Source organism: Artibeus jamaicensis, unplaced genomic scaffold (genome assembly GCF_021234435.1).
Source record: "Artibeus jamaicensis isolate MK-2021 breed Jamaican fruit bat unplaced genomic scaffold, CSHL_Jam_final contig_519, whole genome shotgun sequence".
In the NCBI taxonomy this organism is placed as follows: Eukaryota; Metazoa; Chordata; class Mammalia; order Chiroptera; family Phyllostomidae; genus Artibeus; species Artibeus jamaicensis.
In genome coordinates, this window is record NW_026521871.1 from 18,902,899 (window position 1) to 18,923,039 (window position 20,141).

Sequence of the window (20,141 nt, forward strand, 5' to 3'; positions counted from 1 at the left end):
GGTGAGTTTTAAATTTTATTTCTTTCGTAAAGTTTATATCTTGTATTCATGTCTTTTGGGTTGTGCTGAGTTTTCTTTTATATTGATTTAGAGTTCTTGTTATTATTAATGTTAATCTTTTTTCTCTTATACGAACCAAATAAGTTTTCTCAACTTATTTAAAGTATATTTAGTGGTATCAAAGTTTTAAAATCTTTTGTGATTAATTGTGTTAGTCTTTTTCTTTATGATTTATAGCACTTTTGTGTAAAAGTTATAAAACAGGAAAAGTATTAATTTTCTTACCACTTTTCCAATTACTTCCTTTCAGTGTTGTGTTTAATAGATATTTTATTTTTGATTTGATCTTTATTGTGTGTTTCCCATTACCATTTAGTTCCTTTACATGCCCATTCCCCCAGCAATCACCACACTGTTGTCTGTGCCCGTGAGTCCTTTTACCTTTTTGCTCATCTCCTGCACTTCTTTACCTCCCCCCACTCCCACTAGCTGTCATCCTGCTCTCCATCTATGAATTTGCCCCCATTTTCCTTGTTAGCTCAATTTGCTCATTGGATTCTACATTATGAGTGAAATGATATGGTATTTGTCTTTCTCTGTCTGGCTTATTTCACTTAGTGTAATGTTCTCCGGGCCCATCCATACTGTCACAAAGGGTAAAACTTTCTTCTTTCTTACAGCTAAGATGGACACACATCTTAAAAATGGATACACATTTTATGTGCTTGCTTCCTATGTAGAATATTAATTGACTATATAGGTGTTTGTTTATTTCTGAGCTCTCTATTCTGTTCCATTGATCTGTGTGTCTGTTGTTATGCCAGTACAAGGCTGTTTTAATTACTAAGGCCTTGTAATATAGTTTAATAGTAGCTAGCATGATTCCTCTAACTTCGTTCTTCTTTGTCAGGATCACCTTTGCTACTTGGCGCCTTTTGTGGTTCCATATAAGTTTTTGAAATATTTGTTCTAGTTCTATGAAATATGTCATTGGAATCTTGATAGAAATTGCATTGAATCTATAGATTGCTTTGGGTAATATGGCTGTTTTAATGAAGTTAATTCATCCTATTCATGAACATGTGACGTGCTACCACTTACTTGTATCTTCTTCCATTTCTTTCTTTAGTGTCTTATAATTTTCCAAGTACAGGTTTTTTACATCTTTGGTTAGGTTTATTCCTAAGTATTTTATTCTTTTTTTAGTAATTGTGAATGGGATTGTTTTCTTAATTTCCCTTTGTGTTAGCTTGTTATGGGCATATAAAAATGCAACTGATTTCTGTATATTAGGGTATAATTAATATATACCCCTTCTACTTACCGGAATACCCCTGCTACTTAGCTGAATTCATTTATCAGTTCTAGTAGTTTCTTGGTGGAATCTTTGGGGTTCTCTATGTACAGTATCATGTCATCTGCAAATACAGTTTTAATACTTCCTTTCCCATTTGGGTGCCTTTTAGTTCTTACCTAATTGCTGTGGCTAGGACTTCCAGTACTTTGTTGAATGAGAGAGGTGAAAGCAGACATCCCTGTCTTTTTCCCAAACTTAAGGGGAATGTTTGTAACTTTGCCCATTGAGTATGATACTGGCAGTGAGTTTTTCATGTATGTCTTTAATTATGTTTAGGTATGTTCCCTCTATCCCCACTTTGCTGAGAGTTTTGATAATAAATGGGTGCTGGATTTTATCAAATGTATTTTCTATATCTATTGATATGATCAAGTGGTTTTTATCCTTCATTTTGTTTATGTGATGAATCACATTTATTAATTTGCTAATGTTGTATCAACCTTGCATCCCTGGAATGAATCCCACTTGATCATGGTATATTATCTTTTTGTTCATTGTTGTATTCAGTTTGCTAATATTTTATCAATGATTTTAACATCTATGTTTATCAGGGATAGCGGCCTATAATTTTCTTTCTTTGTAGTGTTTTTATCTGGTTTTGGAATTAGGACAATGCTGGCCTGGTAAAATGAGTTTCAGAGCCTTCCCTCCTCTTGAATTTTATGAAATACTTTAAGAAGGAGAGGCGTTCTTATAAAGTTTGGTAAAATTCACCTGTGCAGCCATCCAGCCCAGGGCTGTTGTTTTTTGGGAGTTTTAATTACTGCTTCAATTTCACTAGGTGTAATCTGTCTATTCAGATTCTCTGATTCTTCCTGCTTTAGATTTGGAAGATTATATTATTCCAGGAATTTATCCATTTTGTTTGGGTTGTCAGTTTGGTATATAGTTGTTCATAATATTTTCTTACACTCCTTTGTATTTCTTTGGTGTCAGTTATTTTCTTTTCACTTCTGGTTTTATTTATTTGGGTCCTTTCTCTTTTTTCCTTGATGGGTCTGGTTAAAAGTTTGTCAATCTTGTTTATCTTTTCAAAGAACAAGTTCTTGTGTTCATTGACCTTTTGCATCATTTTTTTAGACTCCATTTCATTTATTTCTGCTCTGATCTTTATTATTTCCTTCCCTCTACTTACTTTGGACTTTGTTGTTTCTCAAGTTCCTTTAAGTGTACAGTTAGACTGTTTATTTGAGCTTTTTCTTTCTTTTTTTTTTTTTTTAGAAAGGCCTGTAATGCTATGAATTTCCCTCTTAAGATTGCTTTCCCAGTGTCCTACAGGTTTGGGGTTGTTGAGTCTTCATTTTCAGTGTTTTATGGTATCTTTTGATTTCTTCCATGATCTTGTTATTGACCCATTTATTGTTTAATAACATGTTATTAGGCTTCTATGTCTTTGCATGTTTTTCAGTGTTCTTCTTGTGTTTTTTTCTAGTTTCATAGCATTATGGTCAGAGAATATATGTAATATATGATTTCAACCTTCCTAAATTTTTTGAGACTTGTTTCGTGTCCTAACATGTGGTCTCTCCCAGAAAACATTCCATGAGCACTTGAAAAATATGTATATTCTTCTACTTTGGGATGAAATGCTCAGAAGGTATCAATTAATTCCATCTGATCTAGTGTATCATTTAAGGAGGCTGTCTCCTTGTAGATTTTCTGCCTGGAACATCTATCCGTTGAAGTCAGTGGGTGTTAAAACTTCTTCTTTCTTATATTTTAATATATTTTATTGATTATGCCATTCAAGTTGTCCCATTTCCCCCTTCATTCCCTTCCACCCTGCACACCCCTCTCCCACCATTCCCCCCCTTTAGTTCATGAACACGTGTCTCAAGTTCTTTAGATTCTATATTTCCCATACTATTGTTGCCCTCCCCCCATCTATTTTCTACCTACCATCTATGCTGCTTATTCTCTGTACCTTCTCCCCCCTTCTCCTTCTCCCACTTCCCTGTTGTTAACCCTCCATGTGATCTCCATTTCTATGGTTCCATTCCTGATCTAGCTGTCCTCTTAGTTTGCTTTTGTTTTAGGTGTGGTTCTTAATAACTGTGAGTTTGCTGTCCTTTCACTGTTCGTATTTTTTATCTTCTTTTTCTTAGATAAGTCCCTTTAACATTTCATATAATAAGGGCTTGGTGATGATGAACTCCTTGCATTTGACCTTATCTGAGAAGCACTTTACTTGTCCTTCCATTCTAAATGAAAGCTTTGCTAGATAGATCAATCTTGGATGTAGGTCTTTGGATTTCATGATTTGGAATACTTCTTTCCAGCCCCTTCTTGCCTATAAGGTCTCTTTTGAGAAATCTGCTAACAGTCTTATGGGAACTTCTTTGTAGGTGACTGTCCCCTTATCTCTTGCTGCTTCTAGGATTCTCTCCTTCATTTTAATCTTGGCTAATGTACTTATGATGTGCTTGGTGTGTTCCTTCTTGGGTCCAAGTTCTTTGGGACTCTCTGAGTTTCCTGGATTTCCCGGAATTCTGTTTCCTTTGCCAGATTAGGGAAGTTCTCCTTTATTATTTGTTCAAATAAGTTTTCCACTCGTGGCTGTTCCTCTTCCCCTTCTGGTACCCCTACAATTCGGATGTTGGAGCATTTAAAGATGTCCTGGAGGTTCCTAAGCCTCTTCTCATTTTTTTTTGAATTCTTGTTTCTTCATTCTTTTCTGTTTGGTCATTTTTTTTCCTTCTGGTATACTCCCTTGATCTGAGTCCCAGTTTCCTTTCCATCACTATTGGTTTCCTGTGCATTTCTCTTCATTTCAATTAGTTTAGCCTTCGTATGTTCCTCTAATTTGTGGCTATAATCAACCAGTTCTGTGAGGATCCTGATCACCAGTGTTTTGAACTGTGCAGCTAAAAGGTTGGCTATCTCTTGGTCACTTAGAATTATTGGCTCTGGGGGTTTGAGCTGTTCTTCTTGAGCCATAATGTTTTGGTCTGTTTGTGCCTGTTACGTATGAGGGGTGGAACTTTAGGTGTTCACAAGGGTGGGGAGGCCCAAGTCACTGGGTTGTGACGCTGTATGTGGGGGCAAGGTCAGAGAGGGGCAGTAGCGTTTGTTCCTCTCTCTTTCAGATTTTGTTCCCCTCTGCTGCTTCCTGCAAGTAAATCTGGCTCTCCTGGTGCTGGCTCCTGGGGGTGTGGGCCTGTGCACCCTCCAGGACCCTGTGGGTCCCTCCAACAAACTTTCTGTGAGCCTGGGAGGCTCTCCTGGCACCTCAACCCCGAAAGTCTTTCCAACTGGTGCTTTCAGGCTCTAATTCCCGTCACTTGGGCCCTAGCCTGAGCAGTCTGTCTCACTGCTCCCTCCTTGTCTTGGTTTATCTGCATGCGAATGTGTGACTGTGGTCAGGCAGCCGCCTTGCGCCCTGAGCGGGTCTGCCCATTGCCGCCCCATGCCTGGGATCCACCAACCCTGGACTGTGCTCCCGGGTCGGTCGGGCGGATCTTTCCTGCCCAACCCGCTTCGCCAGCCGCTGACTTTGCCCCTCTTACTGGTCTGGATGAATGGTTTGTTGTTGTTGGACTTCTGTACAGTTCAATTTTCTGTGTTTTGGCTGCGTTTTTGTTACTAAAACTTTGTTGTCTTTAAACTTGGTTGTGCAAGGAGGCACAGTGTTTTCACCTATGCCTCCATCTTGGCCAGCGGGTGTTAAAACTTCTTTTTTTTTTTTTATTGATTATGCTGTTACAGTTGTTCTATTCCCCCTTTCATTCCCCTCCATCCTACCCCCCATCCCCACCATCACCCCCCCTTTAGTTTATGACCATGTGTCTCAAGTCCTTTAGATTCTATATTTCCCATGCTATTCTTGCCCCCCCATCTATTTTCTATCTACTGTCTATGCTACTTATTTTCTGTACCTTCTCCCCCCTTCTCCTCCTCCCACTCCCCTGTTGCTAATCCTCCTTGAGATCTTCATTTCTATGTTTCCACTCCTGATCTAGCTGTCCTTTTAGTTTGCTTTCATTTTAAGTGTGGTTGTTAATAACTGTGAGTTTGTCGTCCTTTCACTGTTAATGTTTCTTTAACTTCTTTTTCTTAGATAAGTCCCTTTAACATTTTATATAATAAGGGCTTGGTGATGATGAACTCCTTGAATTTGATCTTATTTGAGAAGCGCGAACAGACCAAAAATGGCGCAAGAAGATCTCAAAGCCCCAGAGCCTATAAAACTTCTGACTGTTTCTGTCCATCTCTCCCTTTATGTCCATCAAGATTTGCTTCACAAATGTAGGTGCTCCTGTGTTGAGTACATAAATGTTTATGAGGGTTATATCCTCCTGTTGAATTGATTTGTCTATCACTATGCAGTGTCCTTCTTTGTCTCTTATAGCCTTGGTTTAAAAGTCTATTTTGTTGGATATAAGTACTGCTACTTTTCCATTTGCATGAAATTTTTTCCATTGCTTTACTTTAAACTAATCAGGCTTTAAAGTGATTGGTTTTAATGTAATCAAGCTGTGCTCAGCAGCCTGGCTTAAGCCCCACAGGATGGGGCTGTTGCTGCCCCTCAGGCTGATGCCACTCAGAGGGGAGTCCTCTGCCTGAGAAAAATTTGTTCTGCAGTATGGGGAATGACTCAGCACAGGGATTCTGGCTGGCTGTTCCATCAGTTCTTTCCCCAGAGCCACCAGTCCCAGACTCTCTTCAAGCATCTCTAGTTCACTCTGTCTTCCCTCTGCAAAAGCCCAGTGTAAGTGGTTGCAAACGAAATTTTGTGTGTTGGTCCTTTAAGAGGCACTATGTGTCTCCAGCCATCTCCCTGGCAGACAGAAACCCTGCTGCTTTTCACAGCTGGTTATAATCTGGGTTTCTTTCTGGCTCTGGTGCTGTATGATGGGGAGCCCAGCTTGGGTTTTAGATCCCGCACTTCTTGGGGATAACCCTCCAACCAATGAAATATCCCTTCAGAGCTTCAGCTGCCACCCATGTGAGCCCAGGTGTCTCCTCTGCACTCCATACCAGTTTCATCATAGTGAAGTGGTTTCTTCCATCTGTCCTTGGTTGTAAGGCTTCTCTCCATTTAGTGTTCAGTTGGTTATTCAGGATGCTTTCTCTACAGTTTAGTTGTAATTCCAGATTGGTCTGGGGAAGAGGTTAGTTTAGCTTCTACCTACTTCTCCACCATCTTGAATCTCTCATTTAATGTATATTTTAAAATCTCATGTGATACATAATAATGTCCTTTACTTTTATTAATTAACATTGTAAAACTTTCCCATGTCATTAAAAAGGATGCCTATTAGGACTGCTGAATGGCTTTAGAATATGCCCTCCTGTATGATGAAACATAATTCACTGAGACAATATTAGATATTAACATTGATTCCAATATTTTTAAAGAAGTGTACATTTTTACAAATTTTTATGTAACTATAAATTATCTTGCAAAGAACACCTTTGTAATATCATCTCTGTCAATATTTCAGATTATTTCTTGGGATAGATTGCTGGAAGTAGGTCAGAAGATGTGAACATTTTAAATACTCTAGAAACATTGCCGAATTGCTTTCCAGAAAAATTACACTGATTTACATTCTCAACCAGTAAAGCAGGTTTTTCACTACCACATCCTTACCAGCATTGAGTATTGTAATTTTCTTTAATCTTTGCAGATTAACCATTTAAACTGTGTAGCATTCCAGGAAGCCAAAAGTTAAGTGTAAAAGTTTACCTGCATGTGACTAACCTGTGTTGTGTTTGTAATTTATTTAGCTTTCTTCCCACTGCCCAGCATGTTCCCAGACTGCCTTCCTTGCTCTCCACTCAGCTTGCTTTGAAGAATGCAAAAATACTTCAGAAATAAATATTTCTAGACTAAGCACAAGTGACTTCTGGGTTTTTCATACCTTTCTTCCCTGTCCATGGTAGATCACTTAGCTGGGTGAATAGGCCAGAGAGTTACCCGTGGACATCAAAACAAACAGCTGATCTGAACTATGCTTTTGAAAGAATGGATTCTGGTCTGTCTTTCTCAACCCCCAAAACAAATCTAGGGTCTTCATTGATTGTCCCCCTAGAATCATTAGTCTAATTGAGTTTCAAGGCCCCTAATAGAAGGATATTGAAATGAGAGAGAGAAGCATCTTGGCTTCATAGCTAATCATGGCAGAGCTTCTCTTAGATAGTTATGCTTATTTATGACCTGCTGAATCCTCATTCTCCAAAAAGTAGGCATCTTCATTTGCTTGCAACTCTGTGGATCTCATTTCTTCTCAGTTGTTAACTAGAGACCTTAGTGAGTTGCATATCTTTTCTGGGCTTTAATTTCCGTATCTGTAAAACCAAGTAATTGGACTACATATTTTAGAGACCCCATTTAACTTTAAAGTTGTGTGGTTCTATAAGACTTTGCAGGAGATATAACTGAAGTGTATGAAATCATGAAAGCTATTTCTGAGAATACAGAATCATCCCCTACATTCCAGATAATTAGGCTTTTGCCTTTTGGAGAAATAATATAAACTCTTTTACAGTGTTAGTGGGAAATAACTAGTACATCATTTTCCCCAGGAGTTAATTTAGGCTTTAAATTAGTCTAAAGATGAGCTGTTATTTATACTTAACTTTTCCTTAAGGAAAAGCAAGGGCCTTGAGGGCTATTGCTAATTCTTCAAGATAGCAACACAGACAGTTGTTATAAGGCTCACCTCCAAATCTTTCTCCGGTGCTATTGTCAAAAGTTATGAATTATTTGTTAGAGCCATTCTGACATTTCTTAATTTCATTAGTACAGGAAACCAGGCATTGGGCATACAATTATTTTGTCTTTCAAAGGAAGTTGATATTCTCTTTATTTATCAAAAACTGAATTTGCACAACTTAATTTCTGAAGTTCCCAATATTTTGAGGTTCCCAAGCTGCTCCAAAGAAAACTCCTTGTAGGGGGTTCAGGAAATACACTGTGAATGTTCACCAGAAACACACAATGATGTCTTGTTTCCATGCAGGGGTGGGGCGTCAGACACATTACATTTGTGGACAATGCCAAGATCTCCTACTCCAATCCTGTGAGGCAGCCTCTCTATGAATTTGAAGATTGCCTAACAGGTGGCAAGTCCAAGGCCCTGGCTGCAGCAGACCGGCTCCAGAGGATATTTCCCGGAGTGGTATGTTGATGCTGTTCGGTAATGTCAGAGGTTGTCTCCTACGTCTTTAACATTTAAGTCTTAGGAATGAGGCCTACGGTAGTGGTGAAAGACAGTCAGACAACTGTCACTTACCACCAGGCTCTCATCATGTGGCTGAGCTTCCATTTCCTCATCTTAGAAATGGGGATTAAAACACAAAACAAAACCTCATGTGTTATTGTAAAAATGAAATGAAGAGCGTATGAAAAATATTTTGTAGGTTTTAAAAAGCATTATATGACATTAAGTTGAGGAATTCTTGGGGGGGGTGTATATTTTTATATCCTGCCTTGTTCCAAAGGAATTTATGGTGCCAGATGTAGGATACAATTTTTCCTTCATCATCAGAATACAGAGATATTTACTTAGAACAGGTTTATGAAATTAAATTGAATACAAGACTATGCAGAACAAAGATTAGGCTAAATATTTAGTTTTTTACTCTAGCTGCTTATTTTTGAGTTGGATCATTTAAACACCATATTATAAGAGACAAGTTATTCAGCTCACTTGATCCAAAATCTTGTCAGCTTTTTTTTTTTAGGTCACTCTTTGAAAGAGATTCTGCATCTTGCATGCTTAATCCATTTATCTGACAAGGGTCAGATTAGGTGTTTCCAAAGTATCTACCTATACTTAAAGTGCCACAAGAGGCTCTCAGCCCTAGCTTAAGAAAGCACATTTTCTCATAGTTTCTTTAATCACTCATTATTCTTTCATTTTAGAAATCTTTGCTTTAGAAGTAACTTGAACGGTTTTGTTCATTTGACCAGTGTAATCTGAGGAATGTCCTTTATTTGGTTTAATTCCACAGTATTGATTGAGCACTCACTATGTACCCAGCTAGGTCACTGGATGCTAAAAGAAATAAGAATAATACAACCCTGTCACTAAGGAGTCATGTAAGTTAGGTTTCTGCTGTGACAGTATTGCATATCACACACCTCAACATTTCAGTAGCTTACAATTAAAAATATATTTCATGCTCACAGGTTGGCAGGTTGGCTGTGGTTTAGCTCCTGGGCTAGGCCAGACTCCAAGCTTCAAGTCAGGTTCCAGTCTGCTCCATATGACATTATTCAAAATCTAGGCTCAAATAGTGATAGCTATCTGATCCTGCTCTTCTTACGATAGAAGGTGGAAGTGTAAAAGTGTTGGTGAAAACTTTCCATCACTATATCTCTTCAAGTCTCAGCTTAATAGTGGTACTGTGCAATGTTCTCCATCTCCATCATCAAATTTAAATCATAGGACCACATTCAGAGTCAATGGGGGTGGTCAGAACACTTTGCCTTCTTTGTAAGAGGTCCTGCAAAGTCATGGCAAAGGGCATGGACATGTAATTCTGTTAGAGGGAGGCAGTACACAGTCTAGAAGAATAATCCAGTCTGTCACTGAAGTGTTATGAACTCCTCTTGGGGTCCAGACAGACCTGACTTTGAATCTGAGCTCTACCACTTATTTGTTGCCTGAAATATTGGCTTGCCCAAATCCTAACCATTGCCTATGAGGCAATTCAGTCCTCTCTATTTATCACTTGTTATTCTGTTACTCATTTTTCAAAATATTAAGGACTACTATCTACTCAGGACTGGGGGACAAGACAAAGTGTCCTCTTCCTTATTTGGAGCTTATAGTCTAGCGGGGGAGATGGTCATTAACAACTAATTTCACAAAATATTATCATTGTAATAAGTACATGGAGCAAGAGCTCAGTTGCCATGAGAATGTTTAACAGGAAGGCCTAACCAAAAATAGACTTCCTTGATGAAAGTAAGTCTTACAGGATGAGTGGAGTTAGCTAGACTGAGGGTGGCAGAGCTGTCTGCCAAGGGCAGCATGGTGCTTCTGTGGAACTGAAGGAAAATTAGGGTGGCTAAAGTACAAAGGTCAAGGGAGACACTCAAGAGGCTGGGGTGAAATCAAGGGCCAGATAATGGGCCTTAGAGGTCAAGTTCAGCTTTTCTTGAAAACATCAGCCCACCAGGATCAAGCCTCTTCCCCAGCACTTACATCATGTTATTCTGTTTTCCCTATTGGATAACTAGTACCTGTAGTCAGGTCTTATATAATTTTTATCCTTCATACCTATTAAGTAATAATAAATAACATATAGAACATACCAAAGTAGTGTACTTTTTTCATTCAGCAAATACTTATTCATTATCTTCCTTATACCAGGCCATGGCCAAAAGGCTGGTCCTAAGTGAACAAGACATGAAAAGAACTGCTCCACTAATATCATGCCTAATTTGGGGTTGAACTAATTGAACAAGAAAGCACCTAACCTTTAGTAAGTAACATAACTATTTGAAGTCACCACTTTTTTTAAAGATAAGGCAATGAAATGTAGCATTATGAAGCCATATAAAAAACTTTAAAACCCGACCCTGAACATCTGCTTCCAACCCTGATGAGTAATTGATATTGGACTAGCTCTTCTAATGTAAAAACTTGTGCACCTGGAATATATAAAATGACTTTCAGACAATGAACAATAGGCAGTGGAAGACTGTGATCCTAGACAGAAGGGACAGAATGAATGTTTGTCCCAGTTTATTGCATGAAGGCATTTTCTGGCCCATGCCAGAGCCCATGGGATATTCTTGGTCTTGAGGAGCTGGGGAAATTGAGATCAGAGTTCAGAGCAGCTGAGGTGGCTGGAATTTGCAGAGCAGAGTATTAAGACATGGGAGAGCTTTGCAGAGAAGGAGGTCCAGAAAAATGTCTAGGCAGCATCTTGAGTCTTTAAATAACAAGTCGTGTGTGCTCAAGTCATGACTCTGTGAGGCATGGCAAAAAGCACCAGCATTCTGCCATGAGAACAGAGATTCCTGAGCTCCAACAAGGCTGGGAAACTTTGGAGTCCCACCTTTCTAGAAGGAAGAGACCTCATTAAATACGCTGAGCCCTTAGGTGACAACCCCAGTAAGGCCATGGAATTAAACATAAAAGCTAAAACTGCAAAGCCTCTAGGAGTAAGCAGCTTAGTGATCTTATGATAGGCAAAGATTTCTTGGGACCCAGTAAATACCATAAGTGGGAAAATGTATAACTTGGACTTTATCAAAATTGAAAACTTCTGCTTCTCAAAAAACACCATTAAGAGAATGAAAAAGCTGGCCAGAACAGAAAATACTCATAGTATGTATATTTGGCAGATATCTGTATCCAGAACACATAAACAACTCTTACCACTCAATGCCTAGAAGATAGACAAACTGTTAAGGGGCAAAAGAGTTGGACAGGCACTTATTTCATAATGAAGATCTATAAATGGTCAGTGAACACCTGAAAATGCTCAACATTAATAGTCATTAGAAAAATATGAATTGAAACCACAAAGGTATATCACTGCTCACCCACTAAAATGGGTAAAATTATAAAGACAAACAATGCTAAATGTTATCAGGCTGTGGAGGAACCAGAGGTCTCATAGTTTGCTGGTAAAACATGACTTTTAGAAATTAGTCTGACAGTTTCTCATGAAACTAAACATACACCTACCTAATGACTCCAAAATTTCACTTTTAGATATTTAAGAGAAATGAAAATATATGTATATTTGTGGGCAAAGGTATATGTACAATTGTGGGTTGTATTATTATTTATTAATTATTATATTTATATTATTTATTTGTATTGTTTGTCCTTTTCCATATGAACAACTGTAAACCCACTTTTGCCTATCCCTGTATGCTAAATGACTTACACAAGCATGTCTACAGTAGCTTTATTCATTATAGCCAAAATTTAGAAGTAACCCAAATAGCTATCAATAAGAAAGTAAAGAAACAAGTTAAAGTATATTCATATAACAAAAAGGAATGTACTATTGATACATAACAATGAAGATGAACCTCAGAAATGTTAGTCTTAGTGACAGAAGCCAAACGTAAACAAGATACACTGCGGGATACGATTTATATGAGGGTCTAGGTTAGGCAAGCCCAATCCAGGGTTCAGAAAGTCAGAATAATGCATGACTATGTTTATTACAGCATCATTTACAGTGTCCACTGATAGATGAATGGTTAAAGAAGATGTGGTACATATATGCCACAGAGTATTACCCAGCCTTTGAAAGGGATTAGATCTCGCCATTTGTGACAACCTGGATGGACCTAGAGCACAGATGGCAAACACAAGGCCCACGGGCTGAATCCAGCCCTCCACCTTGTTTTATCTGTTCCAGCACCTTGTTTCTGCCCAGCAGCAGCATGGAGCTTCTTGCTCCTAGTTAAGTAGTTACATTTATACAGTCCTAAAATTACATTCGACCCTTTGAAGGCAACCAGGAAGCTGATGTAGCCCCCAGTGAAAATGAGTTTGACACCCCTGACCTCTGAGGGTGTTATGCTAAATGAAGTAAGTCAGGCAGAGAAAGACATGTACCACGTGATTTCACTTATATGTGGAATCTAAAAAACAAGATAAATGAACAAATTAAACAAACTCATAAATACAGAGAACAAACTAATGGTGGCCAGATAGGAGATGGTTTGGGGGAAGGGGTGAAAAAGGTGAAAGGATTAAGAAATACCAGTGAGCAGTATAAATAGTCACAGATACATAGAGCACAGCATGAGAATATCGTCAGTAATATTATAATAATGATGTTGGTGCCAGATGGGTACTGGGCTTACCAGATTGATCACTTTGTAAGGTATATAAATGTCTAATCATTATGTTGTATACCTGAAATTAATTTAATATTTTATGTTATCTGTAATTGAGAAATGAATTTTAAAACATGTCAGGACAGTGGTTGTTGCAGCGGGGATGGGGAATAGTGAGGACTGACTGGGAGGGGACACAAGGGCACATTCTGGGGTGATGGAAATGGGCTGTGTCTTGGCAGGTGTGGTGCAGCGGTTAATCTGCAGTTTGCCAAAACACATTGAACCTTATACTTGAGATCTATGCATTTCACCCCCTTGGTATAAATTATACCTCACCCCTGCTACACAAATGAATCGTCTGGGGAGTTTTAGAAATACTGTTAGCTGGCCCAGTCTCAAAGATTCCAATTTAAATGGTCTATGGATTAGGATTTATAAATCCTAATCTTTCATTAGGATTTTATAAAACTTTCTGAGTGGTTCTAGTGTGCAACCAAGGTTGAAACCAACTATGTTGAAACTTGCTGAATTCTAGTCTCAGCTGCGTAATGTAAATGGTGGGCCAAGGACTAGTCCTACAGAGGCCTTTGGCTGAAATTTTAGCAAGCAGAGAATTATTCAGGTTAGCAAAGTGGATGTGGGTGAGGATCTGTATTATTCAATAGGTCAGAATTGGTACTGAGTAATTATGCTTTAATCGTGATGTCATTAAAATACCTAAATAATAACTGGATCAAGTTACTACCATTTAAAATACTTTGCCAGTTGTAATAGGGTAGTAAGTTGTTATTATTATATATTTTTATTATTACGGTGGCTGTTGCTTTTCTTTTTGTTTCTTATAGCACTCACTTGCTACATGGTAGATGCACCATACTCAATTGATGAATGAATGAAGTCCCGAGAGTTGTCTTTGTGGTGTTCTCATTGTTAAAATGGGCTTGTTTTGAACCTTTATTCTTTCTGAAGTCCTTTCTGTCTGGCATCCTTTCCTGCTTTGCTTGCAATTTTTGTTTTCATTCTTTTAAAAATTGTTGCTGTTATCGCTATTATCCCTTTCTTGAATTCAGAATTTAAGATTAGGAGAAAATAGCTACACTGTACAAAATAAACTTTCCTTTGTAACAAGACTTACTTGCCCTGCCCCTGAGCTATTTTTACAGTAGGTGAGGGGTTTTGGCAAAGGAATGAAAAAAACTGATGTTTTCACATATTTCCCTGTGGCCAGCTCTATGCAGAGGGTCAAGGGTGCAGTTTGTGATTCTAAAACACTTTTTTCCTGTGGAAAGTTAATGTCCCCAGCTTCATTGGCACCTATATGTGATTCCCTATTAATCTGCCAAGACACTCTGGGGCCAGAAGGAGCAAATGGTAAATTACAGAGCTGTCCTAAATCCCCTGTGAAAAATACTGAATCCCTGCATTTGGAAAACCCAGGTTACCAGGGAACCTCTACTTTTGAGCCAGTAATGAGGTTTCATTTCAGTACCACACTCTGCTATCCCCACCTCACCCTCACTGCCCACCTCCCCAACAAATATCTACATACTCCTAAGTAGGTTTTCTGGCTGAAAGTTAGAAGTAGGGTCTTTGTTTTGAGGAGTTTATTTTTTTAATGTTTATAACCCTAAGAAGATTAAGGCAAGACTAGTGCTTATTCTAATAGTAAGTGAATTTATTAAATCAAATTATTTTTGTTGTAACACCCCATTTGAAGATGTTATACACTAAGGAAATGGAGGTCAGGGCAAGTTGGGAACAATAAGGAAAGAGAGCTTGGCTGGACAGAGGGGATTTGTGTAGGCAGAGGGCATTTTGATGAAGTTTCTTGGCCTCAGATTGTAGGAAAGAGCGAAAGATAAACAGTTTTCTCCAGGGTTCTTGCTTCAGATGGGAAGTGCCCCCCACCCACTTTGAAACTTGTATCTATATTTCTCTGTTTGCATCTTTATCCAGACTTAAGGACCCTGGGGTGACAGGCCAAAGAGGTCTAGGAAACAGTTAAAGAAGGTGGAGGGCACAGATAGCAAAAGGAGAAAGCAGCGTAATGCTGCATGGAGAAATTTCTGGTGTAAGTGACCATGTAGACAGGCTTGTAGTTATGGGGAGACATGGGCCCTAAAATACCACCTGTACCTCTGCTTTGGACATCCATATATCTTGGTATTTCCCTAGAATGCCAGAGGGTTCAACATGAGCATCCCCATGCCCGGCCACCCAGTGAACTTCTCCAGCGTCACCCTGGAGCAAGCCCGCAAGGATGTGGAGCAACTGGAACAGCTCATTGACAGCCATGATGTTGTCTTTCTGCTGATGGACACCAGGGAGAGCAGGTGGCTTCCCGCTGTCATCGCTGCGAGCAAGAGAAAGGTAGAGTGTGTTGATCCTGGGGCTTCTGGCTCTGGTCGTGACTTAATGTACCATCACCATGTAGGGAGAAGTGTCCCCGGTCCACCTTCCTTCCAGCAAAGACGTGTGCTTTGTGTGTCGCAGTGCAAAAGGGCATCCACTCCAGATTATCTGCCTCACAGCCATCATCCAACATAATAGTTATCCTTTACTGTTTAATTTTTATACCTTTTGAGGCACTCAATACTAGAAGGAATATTCACACTAAAATGTAAGCTCCAAGAGGGCAAAGATTTTGTCTTATTTACTATTATTTGGTCAGTAACAACTTCAAAGACCAACAGTACTGATGTTTAAATAAATCATGGTACATACGAGATCTGTCCAGAAAAATCCAGCCATTAATATAATGAGAACAGTTTGCACAACATCAATGTAACCTGGCAGCCAAGGAGAGTAGACTGGAATGCGCCTGTGTGAACAATGATGACTTCACTGTACTAGTCTGGGGGATGGTAGACACCACTGAGTGAGCATGTGCACTGTGTGGCCATCACCTTCAAAGTGACTGAGTAGAGCGAAAAATCTTCATCAAATTTTGAATTGAGCTTGAACATTCCCCCACGGAAACTAATTGGATGATTCAGAAGGCTGCAGCTGTGGGCAGCTGGTGATTGGGAGCTTCATCAAGACAACGTGCCCATTCATGCATCACATCTAGTGTAGTTTTTTTTGGCGAATCATCACATCACCCAGGTGATTCAGTAACCCCTACTGCCCAGATTTGGTGCTCTGTGACTTCTGGCTTTTCTCAAAACTAAAATTACCTTTGAAAGGAAAGAGATTTCAGACCTTTGATGAGATTCAGGAAAACACAATAAGTCAGGTGATGGCAATTGGAAGGACTGTGTGAGGTCCCAAGGTGCCTACTTTGAAGGGGCTGAGGTGTCATTGTTCTGTGTACAATATTTCTTGTATCTTGTATCTTCTTCAGTAAATGTCTCTTTTTCATATTGCATGGGTGGATACTCTCTGGATAGACCTTATACATGTGATGGAGTAATATGCAGCCATTCATGGTAATATTTTCCATGAATTTTAATAACTTGGAAAAATGCCACATTATATTAAATATAAGCAAGGTAAAATTACATTATATAAGCAAGGAATATTATATAAGCAAGGTAAAATATATCGTATATATGTTATAAACATAAAAATATACAAATGTATATAAATATACATACATTTGTGTATATATGTATGCATTGGTATATAAATATATATACCACAAAAATTAAATTTTATATATTTATAAATATTTATATTTATAAATATGTATGTAAACATTCATATCTATGTCTGTCAAAGGGGGAAAAAACAAAAAAAGGAGAAAGAGTTGGGGAGAAATAGCAGATAAAAGGAAAAAATAATAGAAAGATATACCCCAAATTATTAATAGTAACTGTTCGAGCCGTAAGATTGTGAGTGACTTTTGTTTTCTGGTATGGTTTTTCTTCGTTTTTCTAACTTTCTATATAACCAAAAATTTGGGAGAATAAGCTAAATTACAACTAAGAGAAGTTTTTATACTATAAATTTTTTAAAAACTGTTCTTAAAAATATGTATGAGAAGGGTGAATTTTATAGTATGTGAATTACATCTCAATAAAGCTGTTACCAGAAGAGTCTGTGTAGAGATGACAAACAATAGCATAATGGTGGAAAGAATGGGCTTGAGAAATATCAAAATGTGGTTTTATACCCTTACCTCTTACCAGCTAAGTGACCTTGAACAAGTTATAGAAGTAACCTCTCTGGCTTTCAATATCCTTATCTTTCAATAGGAAATGTTTTTTAGGAGTTTTAAATTAAACTAAAAGAGATAAGTTATTTTAATCACTTGTCAAGTTTTTTGCACTTAATAAGCTCCCAGTATTGTGTAGCTTTCACCAACATTATCATCTAGTATCTGATTACATTTATATTCAAATACTTATAAAATAAAATTTCAGAGTTTACCAAATATGATCGATTGCTTAAAATATGTTGAGTGTCTCTTAATTCTGTTCTTTTATTTCTTGAAACCCATAGCTGGTCATCAATGCTGCCTTGGGCTTTGACACATTTGTTGTCATGAGACATGGCCTAAAGAAACCTAAGCATCATGGGGCTGGGGACTTGTGTCCCAGCCACCCTGTGGCACCTGCTGACCTGGGCTCGTCGCTTTTTGCCAATATCCCTGGCTACAAACTTGGCTGCTATTTCTGCAATGATGTGGTGGCCCCAGGAGATGTAAGTGAATTTCTTTGTGGTTCCAAATATTTCCTACAGCTTTCTTGCCCACAAGGACAGAGAGAGTTGGCTTCTCCTTGATGACTATTTAATTATTGTTTTTTAATGAAGAGAAGAATTCTTCAGTTTGCAGGGTGGCATTATACCATTGTGAGCCTTGATTGGTACCGTCAAACATGTGTAGCTGTTCTGTGCAACAACAAACCATTTTTGTGCAAAGCTCAGCAAGGAAACTGCAGGGTGGACTGTTTGGTCCCTGGCAGTGCTCAGCACTGTCTCCTGCGTGTCTCAGTGAAGAGAGCACTAAATGGGGAATAAGACCCAGATTCCAGTCTAAGCTTGGACCCTGCCTCATCAGTCATTTCAAATAAGTCTCTTAGACCATCTGTGCTTCTGCAGAATGGGGCTGGGGCCTATAAGCTGATCAGATTTACCAGGTAAAAATAGAGGATTTCCTGTTAACATTTTAGTATAAGTATGTCCCATGTAATATTCAAGATCTGCTCATACTAAAAAGATATTCATTGTTTATTTAAAATTCAAATTTAACTGGGCATCCTGTATTTTATCTGCTAACCCCATAGGGGAAGGAAGACTGCTTTCCCTGACTACTCCCAGTGCACGGTGGGTCAAACATGAAAGTGCTCTGAACAGCAAGCACTACACTGTTCAAATGTAAGACACTGTAGTGTTAATGCCACCACACCAGGCAGAGTCTGTAGGAGTGAATGCTCTATTATCAGAACAGATAATCACTTGCAGTGGAAAAAAGCAGAGGTGCTTTCTGTACCCTCCCTTCCATTTTCCACTTCTTTTAAAACATGTTTCTTAATAACTCATACCTGTGTTGGATGACTGGCTTTTATGTCCTCCCAGTGTAAAGAAAAAAAGATAAACATCCAAAGAAGGATGGCTTATAACACCAAGGATCTCCCTCATGGTGCTATAATACACAGCTGGTCCTGTTATTTTTTTTATTAACAACTAGAATTAAGGGTCTATTGCAGTAAAGTCACTTATGTTCATAAGGTAAAAATTTCAGTCAAAAATTTCCCCTATAACTTTGTTTAATTTGCCCAGAGTTAGATTATGAGAATTTCTTTGGTCAAACTGTGTTTGGAACCATGTTGTAACAAAAATACTTACTCGTATTTAAGCCCGGGGCCACACTCAGGGTGACAAGATGCCCACACTGTGGGAGGCACATAGGAACTGAGGGCTGCTCCCGTCTCAGTGGCACTCTGCCCCATTAGTGCAATTAAAATGGCAGGACAGAATCATTTGTGCTAATTAAACAATTACTGTTCTCTGTGTCTCTGTCTCTCAACAACCAAGCACAGAAGAGTTGAATTGAGTCAATTAAAAGGGCACACAATGCAATTCCATATATGAAAGAGCTAAGCTTTGAATCTTAGCTCTTTATAATTGCTAATTATAATTGCTAATGCTTTTATAATTGCATTAGTTTATAATTGCTAATGCTTTTTAGCAGAATACCTAATTTAGTTACCTAAATTATATATTTTATTTTTCTTGGAACTTGCAAGAAATAGTATTATTTGAGGCTGAATGTTCTTTGCCATTAGTGAGCATCTGGTTATGTTGTATAGCTTTATCATAGAGGTATTTCATGCTTCATACAGCTAGAGTTGAGTGGGATAGACCTTTGAGCACATGTCAATGATTTTCTCTCTCTAGTCAACCAAAGACCGGACCCTGGACCAGCAGTGCACTGTGAGTCGTCCAGGACTGGCCATGATTGCCGGAGCCCTGGCAGTGGAATTGATGGTTTCCGTTTTGCAGCATCCCAAAGGGTGAGTTTGCTGTTTAGAGATGGGTGTTTAAACAAAGAAAGCTTTTTTGCCTCCTTTCACCTTTTCTCAGCCTCACTTTTCTTAGAATTGTGTTACTCTTTCCGTCCTAAAAAAAATAAGACTAAAAAAAATCTGGTCTGATTCTTTGGCCTAGAAAAACTTGTCAGGTAATCTTTGAGGCTACATCTCTGCATTCTTTTGGAATTGAAGTCTCCTAGTTCAACTTGGTGATACAGAAGATGATATAGAAGAGTAAAAAATTTGATAGGGGCCTTAGGACCTTCATGCTCTTATTCTTTTAGTAAGTTTTATCTCCTTCACCCTGAACATGTATAAGGCAACACCTGAGTCACATATGATAGAAATTGCATATGGCTGCATGTTACAGAAATCCATCTTCAGTGACTAAGCCAAGCAGGGCTTTATTTTTCTTATGCAGCAAGAAGCTCAGAGGCAGGCAGTCCAGGGCTGGTACCAAGGCTCCATTATTGCCATGAGGGACTCAAGTTCCTCCTTGTCATTCACTCAGCCACTCTTAGCTTTCTTCCTTATGCTTGTT

General features: G+C 38.6%; 1 protein-coding gene across 3 annotated transcripts in view; it reads left to right on the top strand.

Moving 5' to 3' along the window:
* ATG7 (autophagy related 7) overlaps positions 1–20,141 on the top strand; it is a 294,865-nt gene that overhangs the window by 74,052 nt on the left and 200,672 nt on the right. For all 3 annotated transcript variants that reach the window (XM_053669368.1, XM_053669370.1, XM_053669369.1), the window contains exons 14-17: positions 8,323–8,481; positions 15,300–15,494; positions 17,568–17,768; positions 19,467–19,582. In XM_053669368.1, the coding sequence (XP_053525343.1) occupies positions 8,323–8,481; positions 15,300–15,494; positions 17,568–17,768; positions 19,467–19,582 (671 nt within the window). The remainder of the gene's footprint in view (positions 1–8,322; positions 8,482–15,299; positions 15,495–17,567; positions 17,769–19,466; positions 19,583–20,141) is intronic.